General features: G+C 49.2%; 1 protein-coding gene across 1 annotated transcript; it reads right to left on the bottom strand.

The window, feature by feature from the left end:
- Nucleotides 1–158: 158 nt before the first annotated feature.
- On the bottom strand, nucleotides 159–11,293 carry SLC51A (solute carrier family 51 subunit alpha). The gene is made up of 9 exons (XM_041002652.1): nucleotides 11,256–11,293; nucleotides 10,608–10,702; nucleotides 4,869–5,023; nucleotides 4,391–4,464; nucleotides 3,889–4,047; nucleotides 3,325–3,436; nucleotides 2,980–3,126; nucleotides 781–886; nucleotides 159–295 (listed from the first exon to the last, which is right to left on the bottom strand). The coding sequence occupies exons 1-9, from the start codon at nucleotides 11,291–11,293 to the stop codon at nucleotides 159–161; spliced, it is 1,023 nt and encodes a 340-aa protein (XP_040858586.1).
- Between the last annotated feature and the right edge of the window lie 6,004 nt (nucleotides 11,294–17,297).

The following is a 17,297-nucleotide window of genomic DNA, read 5'->3' as shown; positions in this document are numbered from 1 at the left end:
TCAAACTATTGCATAATATGCCTTCATCTCCTAAAGTCAAATATACAATCTACCAGCTTGCATGGGTGGGTGACAGGAGTCCTTTCTGTTGAGTAGTGAAGAAATCTTATGCTCTCCTAATGAGTACAGTTTCTTTTCCATTGTTCAAGCCATCTACCTCAGGCTTTGAGGTCCAAGTCCAGTTCTGGAGAAGTGAAAGCTTCATACCCAACCTTGTGGTCTTTCCTGCGGTAGTACTTTCGTGTCAACACAGTTATCAGAAAACTCTCTAAGATGAGGAGGTGGCAATTCATCACTAGAATGTGGAATGAAATATAATGCAAGTTATGGTAAGTTGTAGAGATGGTGTCCCACCAGCAGCCCTGCTGTATCAGTCAGACAATTGTTTTCTCCAATGTGTCACAAACCAGAACCTAGAATTACCAAATGGTCATACTGTGAGAGCAGAGTAATGGTAGAGCCAGCACTGGGATTTGGCTCTCTTTGTTGAGCTCTTGAAGCGGGCTTGAAGACCCATTTCTTAGGAGGGTTTAATCAGCATGACCTTCCACTTTCCAACCACGTCCATTCTCGGAGCTGATGATGGACCAGCGGCTTCCTGGTTGGTATTGTGGCTGGTCTCAAGCTCAGGGATTGTAGTTCTCTGATCAGAGGTCATATTCTCATTAAAGCTTCAGCATAGATTTCTCAGAGAAATGTCCTAAGCACAAATGAGACTGGTCTAACCTCTTTTCCAAGGTCCTCTTCCCTCACCCTCTCCCATGTCACCTATGCACTCACCTTGAGACCTGATTTTCGAAGAATAGGGAGGTGAACAAGCAATCTGCCCACTGTTGGCCAAGACGGAGAAGATGGAGGGCTGAAGGGCACTCAGGATAAGAAGGGACTGCGCAACGGAAAAGAGAAGCAGGTTGGGCCCCGCCTTCGTGTTCTGAGGCCAGCTGGCCCACTGCTGGGCCTCCTTCCATGGCAGGTTTGGCCTCCATTATGTGTGCAGTTTCACAAGGTTAAGGTTCGCAATGGATTAAAAATGTGTGGTATTTTTCATCTTCATGCAAATGATAATCTACCTAACAATCTTTTGTTGAGGTTTATTTTTATTTCTATCTCTGAGGCATGGCTATTAGTAAGTGCTTAATAGATGAAAAAAGCAGATAATCACAGAAGAATAATTCAATCTAATCCAAACACCTAAGATTCTTGTTCCTAGAATAATGCACAGTTAACCATTAAAATGACCTCTGGGAGTAGGTCTTTAACCTTGTGCGTTAGATACCTCTGTCCCCCCTTGGAGGGATGGGATGAAGTCCCACCTCTGATTCCTAACTCACGCAGGAAGGATGATAATTCAAGTAATAGGGTTCCTGGATTGAGTTCTCAGCACTTGGCTGCATCTCTGGCCCAGCCCTAGTCCTTGCAGGCGTTGGGGTGAATCGGTGGATGAAAATATTTCCCTCCCCATCTTCCTCACCTCCGTCTCTCCTCCTTTCCCTCCCTTAATCCCTCATAAATAAATAAGTATTTCTAAAAAAAAAATGCCATTTGAAAATTTTACACCATGGCTGGGGGAGGGAGCACCGAGGACTTCGTGTTTAATGGGTACAGAATGTCATTTTGGGAAGTTGGAAAAATGGCAGAGATGGATGGTGTGAATATACATTTAAATAATCATGAAGAAGGTAAATCTTACATTGTGAATTCTCCCACAATAAAAGAAGTTGAAGACTAAGAAAAAATGGAGAATGCCAAAAAAGATGCTGGCAGAAGCAGAGGAGAAAGAGAAGTATCTGGAGATGGGCCTGGAGATTCCCATTTGGGAGGCGAGGGCTCAGATCTAATGAGAACGTATGTGAAATCCCTCTTGGACTATAAAGCTCATGTCATGCTTTGGGAGTAGAAGGGTCCAGCAGTGAGACAGAATCCAAGGAGAGAGAAAGAAAATAAGACTGGGTTTGAAGCCACTGCATTTGGTAGATAAGTCACCTTTGGGTGCAGAGAATACAAAATGTCAAAGATAACAAAATGTGCCTCTGAGAGAATTTCTAGAAGTTTGAAGATGAAGGGTCAATGAGTTAACGAAGGAATGTTGGTTTGATGATGGCCCCATCCCCTAAGTGCCACTGAGCAAGCCTCATAGCTTCTCTGGATCCCATTTCATCCTTTGTAAAATAGGAATAGTAAAGACTTCTAGGAGTGTTGTGAAGATGTGAGTGTATTCTGTGAACAATGCCTGGCACAGGGTGTAGGTAATGACTGGTAGTTGCCATCTGCTGCTTCTGCTAGAGCTCATGGATTATGGGACTCTGGGAAGTAGCAGATAGTATGATACTATCGGTGGAGTGTTGATCCCATATCTCAGAATGTGACCTGATGTAGAAACAGGCTCATTGCAGCTGATACTCATGAGATGAAATCATAATCCAATATGACTAATGTACACATAGGCGAGGAGGGGCTAGTCTTGTGGCATAGTGGGTAACAATACCACCTGTGACACGGGTGTCCCATTTAGGTGTGGGCTCATGTTCCAGTTGCTCCTCTTCCACTCCAGCTCCTTGCTAATAGCCTGGGAAAAGCAGCTCAAGATGGTCCCAGCATTTGGGCTTCTGCCACCCACATGGGAGACCCAGAAGAAGCTCCTAGCTCATGGATTAAGCCTGGCAAAGCCTTGGCCTTTGCAACCATCTGGGGAGTGAGCCAAAAGATGGAAGATCCCTCTCTCTCCTATCTCTGTAACTCTGATGACTTTCAAGTCAATCATTAAAATAGGAGAGGAGGCCACATGATGAAGACACAAATGAGGGATGCAGCTGCAATGAAGTATAGCTGGCAGACACCAGAAAGGCAAAGAGCTGAAAGCATTTTTTTTTTTTTTTGTAAACCTCATAAGAAACTTGGGCTGGCAAGTAAACTTTCATTTTTACCTGTCTCACCTCACCCAAGTCATTCATAGTTCTGTTATCTCCCAGGGTGAGTTACCTGGAACAGGGCAAACTTGGCTCCCATGTTCTGCTCTCGAAGGTGTAGTCTGGCCTGACGGAAAACGATGCCCAGGGCCCAGAGCGCCAGTAGAGTAGACACACCGAGGAAAACGTTGATCCACAGAGCTACACTCCTCTCAGAAATCTGGGGGGAGGCCAGAAAGTAGCATTGAGGAGGGCCAGTCCTTTTCTTCTTTCCCTTCTACTCTGGCACCAAAGAGTGATTGGGAAAGAAAAGCCTCCAAGCCTTGGCCTAGTTTCCCCAGCCACCTTGCCCCTGGGGCTTGGGTCCAGAGTTTGGGTTCCAGCTGTTTCCTTCTGTGTCTCAGAGACCCTTGCTTACGTCTGAGGGGTCAAAGATGCCATCAGGGATGAGAAACAGGCCCGCGAGACCCAGCGAGATCTTGAAGAAAGCGTACTGGAATGGGCCGAACATCAGCAGTTTCAGCTTATTCCTGAGGGTGGGGTGTGTAGAGAGGATTAGGAACTTGGATCCACAAACTGCCTTCCCCCCTGCAAAAAAAAAGATAATCCCCAACCATGCCCACATCCTCTCTGAGCTTCTGGACTGAAGTGCTGCCCGCCCACCTCCATAGCCAATGCCTTTTGAAAAAGAGCTGCCAGCATGTTGACCTCAACCATATTAGCCAAAAGGGAGGAGTCAGTGGCCCAAAGCCAGCCTCCCCTGTCTGAATAGTTTGCAGCAGGGCTATGCTGTGAGCTGGAAACTCAGGAGTACCCCTGCTTCTGAGTCCCTCTCCCTGGGATTGGGTGCCCCTGTTGTAGGTCCCGGCTGCAGGCTGCATGCCTGCTTGTTTATTGGCTTTGTTCTGTTCAAAACTAATTCCAAAAACCTCAAAGCAAGGCCCACGAGCTGCAAATGCCTCACTCGGTCCTCTTGTCCTACCTGGTGAGCGCAAAGCGGGGGCAGCAGAGGCAGCAGCAGCAACAGGGGCCCGTGTGGATCATCATCGGTGTGTCCTTCAGGGCCCTCAGCACGGCCTCCTTCCCACCAAATCCTTCCACCATGACCATCATCAGCAGGTAGAAGTACACAGAGTAAAATCTGGAGAGGAAGCAGGACGTAACTTTACCACCAAGGACAAAGGCTGTGGGGAGAAATGGGGTTTACTGAGGGCAGAAGAATAGAGGCTGGGCACTCCCTAGGTGTGATTCAAGGGCCAGGGTGAGGGGAGTTGGGAGGCTGTGGGGACCAAGAGGTGGCTGGGGGATGTGTCCATGGCATTGCCTGAATAGGAGCTCCAGCTTAACATGATGGAAAACATGCTGGGTTTTCCATCACCTGGGACTGAAGAGTGGTTTCTGGCATCCTGGTGAGTGGGGAGGGAAGGAGCCTTGGAGGAGTGCCCAGCCCAGAGTTGGGGCTAGGGGGAAGGGAAAACACTCACGAGGTTGTTATCAGTTCCACGAGCGTGAGGGATCGAGGGATCCAGAGACCGAAGGAGCAGAACACAGACACCACCTGCTCACCGGAAGTGGGAAGTAAGCTTGGGCCTTTCGTGGTCATGGCTCCAGGAAGAAAACCTGTCTACTTGAGGCCCCATTCTCTAACAGTCACCAGCCGGAAGAATCACCAGTTACATCAAGCTAACCCAGGATTTCTGTGGTGGCTCTCGGAGTGAGTTAAAAAGGCCAAAAGCGTTGAGGACAGCCCTGCCTGCAGGCTGGGGTAGTGGGTGTGGAGCGGCAGGTTGGGACTGGACCCTGGGTGGCAGGTTGGGGGGGAGGCAGGAGTGGGCGGAGCAAGTGCTCCAACCTTTCTAAGTCAGTCTTACCACTTCCCCACTCCTTGTGCCTGTTGGCCTTCCAGGCAAGGATCCTACTTCCAAAAACCATGAGATTATAAAGCCCAGGCAGGGCGCTCACCGTTGGGGCGGAGCTCGTCCACAGCAGGGTCTTCCTCTTGATGGGACAGCTGGTGTTCTTGTATAGGTAGACGGCATCTTCCAAGTAGATGATGATCGAGATCAGGGCAAGACAGGTCAGGGCACACGAGAGGGTGATTTCTACAGGGCCCAAGGCTATAGAGAGGAAGAGGAGACAGGTTCCAATGAGACTGAAATGGAAAGATGTGGCCCTCCTCACCTGGACCTAAACTGCTTAATCTAGAATTTGGGTTCCCATCATTGTAGAAGAATGACTTGATTTTAGACTTCAGAGGTTCCAACGTGTGACTAATAAATAGTCCTTCTGCTTTGTGAATCAGAGCCCAAATCGGCTGCTCCCCGGGGGTGGCAAGATCTTCCTGCACCAGGGGTGTAGACACTCAAACAAGTTTTTATATCATTGGCCAAAGTTTGGTTCAAGAGGCCCCCAGCAGGGCCTATCCACTCTGCTACCTCCCGTGCTGGATGCTACCCTAGCAGACATGGACTGTGAGCCAAACAGTGTGTGATGACTGACATGCCTTAGTGCTTACTCACCTATGATTTCACCCAAATCGAACCATGAGTGAAACTGGGCACCCGCAGAAGAGAAACAGGTGTAAATAAAGGCTGCACAGCCACCTGGCCCAGCTTCAGTGTTGGTTAGAATCCTCTGGGGAGCTGCTAATAAAAGCAGCCATCGATCTGGGGTGGGCCCCATCAACTGTATTCTGTACAAGTTCACTGACCGCGGTCGGAGGGCAGCACGCTGTGAACCTAACCTCCCCCAGTGCTAACAGAAAAGATGAATGGAGTCACCTGCACTTGTACACATGACTCACTAAGGCAACAGCTGCTTCTCAATAGAGTTCTGTGTGCTCAGAGACAGGGCCTGTGCCCCTCTGTCTGAGTATCTTCTCTAGTTGGCACATGCCCCCCCCTTGGCACCTGCCACTGCTTAGACAAGGGATAGCACAGGAGAAAAGGCTGTCAGGGCGCAGGGCACCCGCCTAGGGTGCCGGTGGAGGAAACCTCGAGAGGCGAGAGGACAACTCAGATGCAGCTGCTGAAGGAGGAAGACCCGACATATCTGCTGCTCACTCATTCCTGGTGGGTGGGAAGCAGCAGCCGGGACCATTTATAACCAATGAGAGCGGCAGCGTGGACCCTGGCTACTCTTGCTTAAGGCACTCTCCTATTTCTCTTTGCTTCTGTCTGCCTTCTCTGGTCTGCTTTATCTCTGACCACACGCTGGTGTCCTGACCCAGGGAGAGGCGATGGGGTGTGCCCTATCACAGGGAAAGTGCCTCTGTGTTTCATGTAACTGCTGCTCTCTGTGCTTGGTTCTGGCAGCAGCTCCAGGCTTTTATAACCACGCCCATACCACAAACTCTTAGTAGAAAGGAGAGAAGCTTCCCGGGTACTCATGGCCTGATATGGCCTCTCTTCATCCTACTCCTAAATGGCCACCCCTCCTTTACCGGCATGGTCTAACTCAGTTTCCCCCAGCAGTTACTATGGGTTAAAAGCATCCATGGCTGAAGGATTTCCGACTATGCGTTAAACAGAGTTGAACATGGTTCCTTCCTGCAAAGCACACAGAAAGTTTTCAATTTACTCATTCGTTTGCATTGCTCATTTCCAAAAGTTTGGCCATGGAATGTAACTTTTATGACAAATTTTCACAGAACTGTTATCAGCATGCTTCCTGGGGACCACCATCCCGTCTAATATTTCCAGGAAGACATGTATACAAGTGACATTCTGAGATGGCTTCAACCCAATGTCATTCCCACCATGATTCCACACAGACACCACTGCTTCCTGCCCATGATCCCAACCAATAGGTCCACCTCACACACTGTCCCACCCCATGCTTCCCTCGCTCTGTACTGTACAGGCATCCAAATCTTCTGCCAGTGTAGGATCTACCTAGATAACTTTTATTTCTTTTCGCTGAATTAGGAATATGCTTTTGAAATTTGAAAATCAGGGCCCAGAACAGTAGTCTAGTGACTGAAGTCCTCGCCTTGCATGCACCGAGATCCCATATGGGCACTGGTTTGTGTCCCGGCTTCTCTACTTCCCATCCACTCCCTGCTTATGGCCTGGAAAAGCAGTAGAGGATGGTCCAAAGCCTTGGGACCTTGTGCCTACATGAGAGACCTGGAGAAAGCTCCTGGCTCCTGGCTTCAGATCACTGCTGTGGTCACTTGGGGGGTGATCCAGCACATGAAGGATCTTTCTCTCTGCCTCCTCTCCATAAAGCTGACTTTCCAATAAAAATAAATAAATCTTTAAAAATTTGAAAGTCAGACACACAGTAACAGAGAAAGAGAGAATCTCCCAATCACTGGTTCATTTCCCTAAATGCTTTCAATAGCCAGTGTTGAACCAAGCAACACCCAGGATCCAGGAACTCAACCCAGGTATGCTCCTCAGGTGTGGAGCCCCAAGTCCCTGAGCCATCATCAGTGCAGCTTGATCCTGAGCACAGTCTGTCCCTCCAGGATGGGATGGAGGCATCCTGAGTAGCATCTCAGTCCACTGCACCTGCTACCCACTCCTCTTTCTGCAATCTTAGACTATGACATTCACAACCTGGCTGTAGCAGACATTTCCCCCGCTCCTATCCAGCCTTAACTTGTCCCAGTCCCAGTTCTGGTTTTTTCTTTTTGTCTGTGTTTTCTTCAATAAATCCTTTTGTTTCAGAGATCCCTCAGTCTCAAGAGTTTTGGTTTAATAGCACTTTGGGAAATGATTGTCTAACCACTGCAAATATAATTATTTATTTGGCAACTAGTATTATTAAGTTCATAGTTCCCTGATTACTAGTGAAGGCAAACTTTTTTTTTTTGAGTACTTACTATTTGGAGTTTTCCGTCCACAAATTGTTTGCTCATATATTTTATTCAATGTTTATTGCTTAATTTTTCTTGTGCTGATTACTAATCCTTTGTTGGCTAGAGATCTGAAAATATCTCTTACTCTGTAGCTTGGCTTTTAACTTTGTTTGTACTACTCCTAGTTTAGTGGTTTTTTTTCTTAAAGATTTATTTTGTTTATTTGAAAGGTAGAGTTACAGATTGAGAGAGAGGTATTCTACCCACTGATTCATTCCCCAAAAGACTGCATTGGCCAGAGGTGGGCCAGTCCAAAATGAGAAGCCAAAAACTTCTTTCAGGTCTCTTATATGGGTACATGGTCCCAAACATTTGGTTCATGCTCTACTGTTTTCCAGTTACATTAGGAGGGAGTTGGATCAGAAGTGGAACAGCCAGGACTTGAACCAGTGCCCATATGAGATGCTGGCACTGCAGGCAGAGGCTTAACTATGTCACAGTATGGCCCCCAGTACTTTCAGTTTATACAAAAGATTTTTACTCTGTGTGATCCACCTTCATGCTTTCCTGTGGTTTAAGAAATTTTTTCTGTTCCCAATCACGCAGATATCCTTCCATATTTTCTTTTGTGAAAATATTTGCCTTTTGTATTGAGGCATTTAATCTGTCTGGATTAGAGCTATTTCGGAGCTATTTTTGCATATATTTATTTGCTACTGGGAAAGGCAATTGTTTCACAGCTTTTTTAAAAAAAATTTATTAATTTGAGAGGCAGAGTGACAGAGAAAGAAACAGAGAGAGATCTTACATCCCCTGGCTCCCTCCCCAGGGGGACCCCAACATCCAAATCTGCGCCAAGCCAGAGCCAGAAAATAGGAACAGCGTGTGGTCACCCATATGGGTGGAATCGACTCAGGTTGCTGGGCTGTCCTCTTCTCCCTCCTAGGCACATTACCAGGAAGCTTGACCGGAACTAGAGAAGCCAGAACTCATACTAGCACTCTGATCTAGGGTGCTGGTGCCCCAAGCAGTGGCTTAACCTGTAGCCCACCCCGGGGAGCATCCATCCTGCTCCACCAGCGTGGGGAGCATCCTTCTGCAGGTCCAGTCCTCCAGTAGGAACACTCAGGTTCCAAGCCCTCTCACTGTTCTATGTTTCTTCCACCAGGGCCTTGCCATCAGCACCTCAGTGCTCACCTTCCCACTGTCTTCTCAGAAGCCTTAATCTCAGCTAGGGAATCCTTCCTCCCTTTCAAAGCTGTCTTGGGTTTTCTTGGTCCCTCTATGTATCTGTATGCACTTTTTGTTCAGTCCATTTTTAAAACTCCTGGATGGAGTATAATCACAATTTTACCCCAGACATCTCAAAAATGGATGAGTGAAAGATTCTGTTTTTCTTCCAGAACAATGCTTTCTTAAGTAGCATCTTCTTTAAGAGCAAAAGGATTCATAAAGGAAACAGGAAGGACTTCTGCCATCTATCCTCCATCTACTTCCTGGTTCTAGTCCTGGCTGTGTCATCATCACCCTTGCCCAGAACCTGCCCTTGCAGTGTGGACACACTTACTGCACTGCCTGCTCTCTGGGTTGCCTGTGTGGTTTCTAGTCCTTGCTTCCCTTGGTTGCCTCAGCCCTGCAGTGTCTGGGGAATAGCCTCTGGTTTCTGTGCTTGCTTCTCCGGGCAGCCCATTCTGATTATGGAGTAATGATCCTGCAGTCTCCTTTCAGCTGGCTCCTCCCCACCTCGGAGCCCTCATGGCTCTTGCACCCCTTTCTGTCTGCAGGATAAAGCACAGCTCCAGGGCCCGACATTCATCAGGCCCTACCTCACCAGTCCAGCCCTCCCTAGGGTCCCAGACTCTTAACTCTGAATCCAACCAGAGCCAGCTGCCCAGGGTCTGGAGGCTTCATCGGATTCTTTTACCATTATCCCTGCCCCAGGAGTGTGTACTGCCTGCTTCTGCACTCTCCCCAAATCCCACCCACTCTAGCTGTAACACAGCAGCTGCCTTCACTGGCAGGGCCATCGCACACTCTGAGAGTCTCTAGGTTTCTATGTGTGTACTCTGTACAGAACAAAACAACACAAGGGCCACTCTGATATTATATGGTCAGGCTTCTCTACCTGAGCTGTGTGGAACTGGCCTGGCTCATTGCTAGGGGGGCAGGAGGGGCTGCCCTGGGTCCTGGAGGAAGTTGGCAGCCACCACTGGTGCAACTACAACTGTCTCCAGCTATCCCCTGGCTTGAGAGCTCCTGGGCTGCCAACTATGAGGCAGCAGCATCCACTGCCACTGATGGGCAGAAGTGACACATCAGCATGTGGCACTCACTGTAATTTGGAGCACCTGCAGCTGTTGGCAGGCAGGACAGACCCATACCTGCCTCCTAACATGCCTAGTGTGCTGATGGTGTCCTGCCGCTCACACTGGGACTGTCCCAGGAGGAGACCACGTGTGGCAGGGCCGGCTGGGTAGGAGTGTACCACTGAGATGCCGATCCCTGGTCAGCATCTCAGAGGCAGGTCCCTGCGGAGCAGGAAAACAAAATAAACTACACGTGTTGAGTCCTATTGGGCAGAAAGACAATGCGGCCATCTGACTCTCAGTGCTTTGAGTGTCCAGGGACTAGGTTAGTCTCACAGCCAATGCCTTTGACGTTCAAAACCAGGCCAGAACAGGATCTTGTGGGGCCAACACTGCGGTGCTCTCCCAGGCTCGCCCATGGTTACAGTCCACCACTCATAATTAGCAGTCCCTAGAATGTTAGCGGCCTCCTGCCTTGGGCCCTCTGACTCCTCCCAGATGTTGACTCCAGGTTCCCTGGCTGCCCCGACTGCCCCCTGGGGCTGTGCATCTCCCTGGGGGTCGTTCTGGGGAGTGGACCCCGCTGCTTACCTCTTAGGAGCTGGGCAGCCGAGGGCGGGTAAGAGAAGCAGGCAGAAGAGATGCTGTAGTTGGTCTTTAGCACCTCCACGAGCTCCGCCGTGTACCTGGGGAGATACCAGTGCGTGTTCAGAACACTGGAGGACTTAGAGGCAGTTGGTGGCGGCAGTAGGTTGGACCACAGTTAATTACTATTCGGGCAACACTCCTGGATGCAGAGAGATCTTCCATTTCCCCTCAGGGCTCCAGTCTAGCGTGGTAAGGCACCCGGTCTACTGGTCAGCGGTATGTCCAAAGAGCTCCCAGCCAATTGTCCTTGCTGCTGTCCAGGTGGCAGCCCAAGTATCAGGCAGAGGAAGAAATATGCCTCTGCCCCCAGGGCTGGCTCCCCAGTGGCCAGGGCCTCTATACATTCCCTCTGGGCATGCCTTCCACAGCCCCAGATTCAGAACCAAAGTTCAGACCCTGGTACATCTGGCACATAGTACATCTGAAGGTTTAGAGGTACCACCAGAGCCTCTTCAGTCCCTGTCCCATTCTGGCTGCTGGGAGCCAAAGGGCTCCTGGAGAGAGGAAGGGAGAGCCAGGCAGGTGCAGTAAGTAGGGACCACTGTTGCTTAGCAACTAACTCCTGGCCCAGGGCCTGCTCTCGTCACTTACCTGGGGTCAAGCTTTATGTGAGTCCTGCCCAGCTCCATCTTCTCTGTTCTGGCTCTCCCAGCTGGCACCAAAGGGTGAAGGCAAGCAGTTGGCTGGGCAGGTGGAGGCTGAGAGAGAGCGTCCTGCCCAGCCCCTCTGCACTGCCTGACTGCCTGCCGGCCTCTTCCAAAGAGAGGTTCCGGAGTTGAGCTCAGGTGCAAAAGCTAGTCTCCCTCCGTCTGGTTCTCTCGCAGCTGCTCAGACCTCTCTTGCCAACCTTCTGTCTCACACTTCACCCCAGAGGAATTTGACCTTCTGGGCTGGCTCACTTCCCGGGCTCCTGAACCCTCCCTGCCCACAGGTGTGGCTCCTCCCAGCTCTTCCAGACAAATGTCCTTTGCTTTCACTGTCCCTAGCCTGCCTTCATCCTCAACACCCCATATTTAAGGAGCCTTCTAGGCCTGGATGTAGCCAAGACAGAAGTCTGACCATCTGGAGCCAGGGAGGGAACCGAGTCCTGGCTCTTCCCAGCCGTGTCCCCTGGTCAGCAGCCCCTAGACTCTGGACCCCTGGAGGTGGGGGCAGCAGGGCTGAGGCCCTGGCCTGGGCTGCTGTGTTTGGCTTGTATGTGGAATGAAGGACTGGCTGGAAAAGAGGAATGGAAGACTGCAAAAATACGTGGGTTCCCAAGCCTAAGCCCATCATAATATTTTTTGAAAAAATAGGTCTTGTTTGAAATGCACTGTGATATACACACACACTGATAGAGATGAAGATCTTCCTTCTGCCGAATCATTCCCTAAATGACCATAATAGCTGGGGCTGGGCCAGGCCAAAACCAGCAACCAGGAACCCCCATTCAGGGCTCAAACACATGAGCTGCTTTTCCAGACACATTAGCAGGGAGCTTGGGTTGAAAGTGGAGCAGCTGGGCCCAGTGCAATAGCGAAGCGGTTGAAGTCCTTGCCTTGAATGTGCTGGGGTCTCATATGGATGCCGGTTCTAATCCCAGTGGCTCTGCTTCCCATCCAACTCCCTGCTTGTGGCCTGGGAAAGCAGTCAAGGATGGCACAAAGCTTTGGGACCCTGCACCCGTGTGTGGGAGACCCGAAAAAGGCTCCTGGCTTCAGATTGACTCAGCTCCAGCCATTGCAGCCGCTTGAGGAGTGAACCATCAGATGGAAGATATTCCTTTCTGTGTATTTGCCTTTTCAATAAAAATAAATAAATATATTTTTTTAAAGTGGAGCAGTTGAGATCCAACTAAGATTCTGATGGGTGACGCCAAGTGTCACAGCTGGTGGCTACCTTGCAGTGCCTGTCATGCATGTCTTCATGAGGGTTTACCCAGCCCACAGCCAGGACTGAATTCACAGCGTAGCAGAGGCTGCATTTAAGAGTCAGAGCTACCCGATGAAGCTTCCGGACATTTTGACAGGGTTTGGAAAATTGCCCAATTAGATGATTACAAATTATCTCATTGGCTGGTATTTTCTCTTTTCTCTCTCCCTCTCTCTTTCCAACCAAATAGAATCTTTACAAAGATTTATTTTATTTCCTTTTTTATTGGAAAGGCAAATTTACAGAGAGGAAGCGAGATAGAGAGAAAGATCTGTCTGACGATTTACACTCCAAGTGGCTACAACGGCCGGAGCCAAGCCAATCCAAAGCCAGGAGCCGGGATCTTCTTCCAGGTCTCCCACGTGGGTGCAGAGTTCCAAGGATATGAACCATTCTCGACTGATTTCCCAGGTCACAGGCAAGTGGCTGGATGGGAAACAGGGCCACCAGGACATGAACCGGTTGGCACCCATATGGGATCCTGGTGCATGCAAGGTGAGGACTTCAACAACTAGGCTACTGCACCAGGCCTTCTTCTTCTTTTAAAAATATTAATTTCTTTATTTTAATTATTTTTAAACTTCTTTTTATTATTATCATTACATGATACAGTTCCATAGGCCCTGGGATTTCCCTTATCCCCTCCCCAATTCCCTCTACCCTCACTGAGTTCCCCTGTATCATTACTATAGTATAGTTCTCCCTACACAGTCATATGTCCATCATTTCCAGCATGGACAACAACAGAGTCCAGCATCCTATTGTCAAGATATGGTAAACAGGACCCGGCACGATAGCATAGTGGTTAAAGTCCTCGCCTTGCACACTCGGGATCCCATATGGTTGCTGGTTCTAATCCAGGTGGCCCCCCTTTCCACCCAGCTCCCTGCTTGTGGTCTGGGAAAGCAGTTGAGCATGACCCAAAGCCTTGGGACCCTGTACCCGCATGGGAGACCCGGAAGAGCTCCTGGCTCCTGGCTTCAGATTGGCTCAGCTTCAGCCATTGCGCTCACTTAGGGAGTGAACCATTGGTTGGAAGACCTTCCTCTCTGTATCTCCTCCTCTCCATATATCTGCGTTTCCAATAAAAATAAATACATCTTCTAGAAAAAAAGATATGGTAAACAGTTTCATTGGGAGTCCATCTTTGTCTGGAAGTAGACATGCATACTACATTGTATCCTCACATCTGGATATGATAATCTCCATTACACAATTACTATACATCCCCTTATATGAAAAACCACAATACAAAATCAACAACAGGAAGAAAAATAGAAATTTACAATGCCATGAAGTTAAATGACATGCTACTAAATGACTAACGTGTCACTGAAGAAACAAAAAAGAAAATCAATAACTATTTATTTTACTTAAAAAGCTACTGTGCCAAGCCCAACCAAATGTAGTTTTAAATGATTTATTTTACTTTTATTTGAAAGAGTGACATAGAAAAGACAGAAAGAGAGAGATCTTCTGCCCTCAAATTGATTGCCCAAAGGTTCACAATGGCCAAAGCTGGACTGAATCAAAGCTAGAGCCAGAAACTTCGTCTGGGTCTCTACACGCATGCAGGGTCCCAAGGCTTTGGGCCGTCCTCTACTGCTTTCCCAGGCCACAAGCAGGGAGCTGGACGGGAAGTAGAGCAGCCGGGACATGAACCAGTGCCCATGTGGGATTCTGGCACGTTCAAGGTGAGGATTTAGCCACTGAATCATTACGCTGGCCAGACAAATGGGATCTTGTACTACAGCACTCACAAATTCCAGGCGGGGAGGCGGACACATGCCATATGCTTATTGGAATTTGTCTTCCTGACACTGAGATGGGAAAATCCAAGCCAGGGCAGCAGTGAATGCTTTTGTGCACAAACATCATGGAAGTGCAAGCTGTTCCTTATCTCATTTAAATTCACAACCGCTCTCAAGTGAAGGGCCCTCTGTACTCCCATTTCACAGATAAAAAAATGGAGCCTAGATGGTTACAAAACTAGTTAGAGAGTTGTGGGAATATGTAGAGAGACATAGGAACTTGAGAGAGGGCTGTGGTAGATTCGGGTGAAGACTTGAGATGGTGAGACCCCGGCCCCTAAGGGGGACCCTCTGGAACTGCGGAGTGGATGCAAGCAGAGGAGACAGTTCCAGGACCACCAGAACTCCCGCCTCCTGCTCCAGTGTCCCGTCAGGATCCAGTGGAATCCTCCTCTAGGGGCTAGATGTGAGGAGAGTTTGGGGGGTTGATGACCCCTCAGGTGGAGGTAAGGGCAGGAGGAGGAAGGCAGGGGCACTGCCTCCCAGAGGGTCAATAGCCCAGCCCCTCCCTGGCAGGCACAGGCTGACTCAGCCTCCTCCAAGCGCTGGTGCAGAACGTCCCCTGGGTCATTCCTCTCTAGCCCAGTGAGAGACATTGGGTTTAATGGCCCTGGGCCCTGAACTCTAGACTTCCCCAGGGAGCAGATAACGTTGCAGAGAGGCGATTCCTGGGCCCTGAGGAAGTAGGGGAGGGGCACAAGTGGGAGAAGGAACAGTTGGGTGGGTGGGGCCCTCCGTGGGCGGGCACTGCGTGACTGGGGCTGGGAGGTGGTGATGTCCCAGGGGACCGTCCCTCCTCGCAGGGACGCTGGCCAAAGAAAGTAGCAATAGCAAGGAGGAAGGCTCTAGCTCCGCGGCAGGTGCTGCCCTGGGCCAAGACAGAGGCGTGGCAGAGAGGAGCTGGGCGACAGCAGAGTCTGTAGCTCTGACTTCGTTTCTGGTTTCAGGGGCTAAGTCTTCCCACAAAATGATCCGATGGCATCATACGACACCTAAGACTTCAGCCCAGGGCTGCCCAGGCCACCACAGGAGGGATTTGAGTTCAATAAATCTTGCACAGCAGGCTGATCTCTAAATTGCTCATTTTCTATGACCTGCAGGTGATACTGTAAACATCCAAATGGCCCTTGGCAGAAAAAAAGTTCCCCACCCCCTTATGTCTCAGGATTGTTTTTGAAATATCAAAAAAACATTTGAGGTTTTATCACTTTTAAAGTTATTTCATTCTCAGTATTTTAAAATTAAGATTTATTTTATTTTTATTGGAAAGTCAAACATACAAAGAGGAGGAGATACAGAGAGGAAGATCTGTCCGTTGATTCATTCCCTAAGGAGCAGCAACTGTCAGTGCTGAGCCAATCCAAAACTAGGAGCCAGCAGTTTCATCTGGGTTTCCCACGTGGATGCAGGGTCCCAAGGCCTTGGGCCGTCCTTGACTGCTTTTCTGAGGCCACAAGTAAGGAGCTGGATGGGAAACAGGGCTGCTGGGATTAGAACCGGCGTCCTAATGGGATCCTGGTGCGCTCAAGGTGAGGACTTAAGCTGCTAGGCCACAGTGCTTGGCCCTCCAGCTGTTTTTCAGAACCATTTTACGTTCCCAGGAGCAATTTATTTTGCCGTGTTTATTCTATCCATCCTACTATTTGGGAGGCGGTATCTCATGTTGGTTTTGATTTGTGTTTTTCTAATGACGGAGGCTGTGAGCACCTTTTCCTGTCCTATCTTTGGAGAAATGTGCACCTGAACCTCTGGCCTGCTTCAAACTTGTGCTGATGTTAGGAGAGGTGGCGAGAACAGAAGTTCATGTCTTCACACAAGGGAGTATTGAGGCGTGACCCAGAGAGGAGTGGTAAACCAGGTGGCAAAGTTCAGTGGGGCAGGGCACCCGTAAGAACAGATGGGCGCCCTTCTTGGCAGCATCTGAGAGTGAGTACTCAGCTATGCAGTCTGTGCCAAGCAGGGTCACAGCGCCATAGACAGAGTGCACATGCCAGGCTGGGCAGGAAGCTTAGAAAAGAGCTGAGGCCACAGTTTGCATTCTGAGTGGGGCCTGTGTGGGAAGAGGGCTCAGTTCATCCTGTTGCTATGTCTCCTTCCTTTTACCTCGCCCTCTTCTCCCAGATGAAGGATTTGGCAGGTGTGCAATAAGTAAAATTCCTCCTGAGTTTCTACTATGCAGTGTTTTTGACTAGGGAGCCTTCCTGGTGCTGGGCAGAGAAGAACTTCCTGAAGTTCTTATTTGGGGGCAAGGAGGCTAGGAACACCTATAAAGTTATTGGGATCTTGGGGACAATGCTGCAGCACAGCAGAGTAATCTGCCCTGTGGTGCTAGCATCCCGTAGGAGCATGGGTTCCTGTCCCAGCTGCTCCACTTCTGATTCAGCTCCCTGGTAATGGACTGAGAGAACAGCAGAGGATGGCTGAAGTCCTTGTGCCCCTACACCCGGTGGGAGACCCGAGGAAGCTGCTGCCTTCAGGTCAGCTTAGCTCTGGCCATTTTGGCTGTTTGGGGAGTAAATTAGTGGATGGTAGCTCTCTCTCTATCTCGGTAAAATCTGCCTTTCAAATAAAAATAAATCTATAAAAAAAAAAAAAAAAGATTGGGACTTGGGCAGGACTTTGCAGTTTCCCAGGCTGCTGGAGGCTGCTAGCTTGCTTTCCATACTTTGTTTTCTGGAGGCCCCTTTCTCATACACAGGCTAATTTTTAACTTTTTGGCTAACATGGATACCTTTAAAAATCAGGTCTGGGCTGTTCAAGATCGGATTGCCAGCTCCCCCAAGAAAAGAGTTGATACAAGGGAACAGCTTTATTCATGGGGCTTCATGTTGGCACTCTCTAAAGAGCTTTTCTGCATTCACAAATTGGCAAGAAGACAGTTTGGGAAGGGTGTAGGTTTCCAGGGTTCACG

This window comes from Ochotona curzoniae, unplaced genomic scaffold, assembly GCF_017591425.1.
Source record: "Ochotona curzoniae isolate NIBS_2020 unplaced genomic scaffold, NIBS_Ocur_1.0 scaffold_2587, whole genome shotgun sequence".
NCBI classification, from domain to species: domain Eukaryota; kingdom Metazoa; phylum Chordata; class Mammalia; order Lagomorpha; family Ochotonidae; genus Ochotona; species Ochotona curzoniae.
The sequence above is the reverse complement of the archived record's forward strand: the minus strand, read 5'-3'. Positions and strand labels throughout refer to the sequence as shown.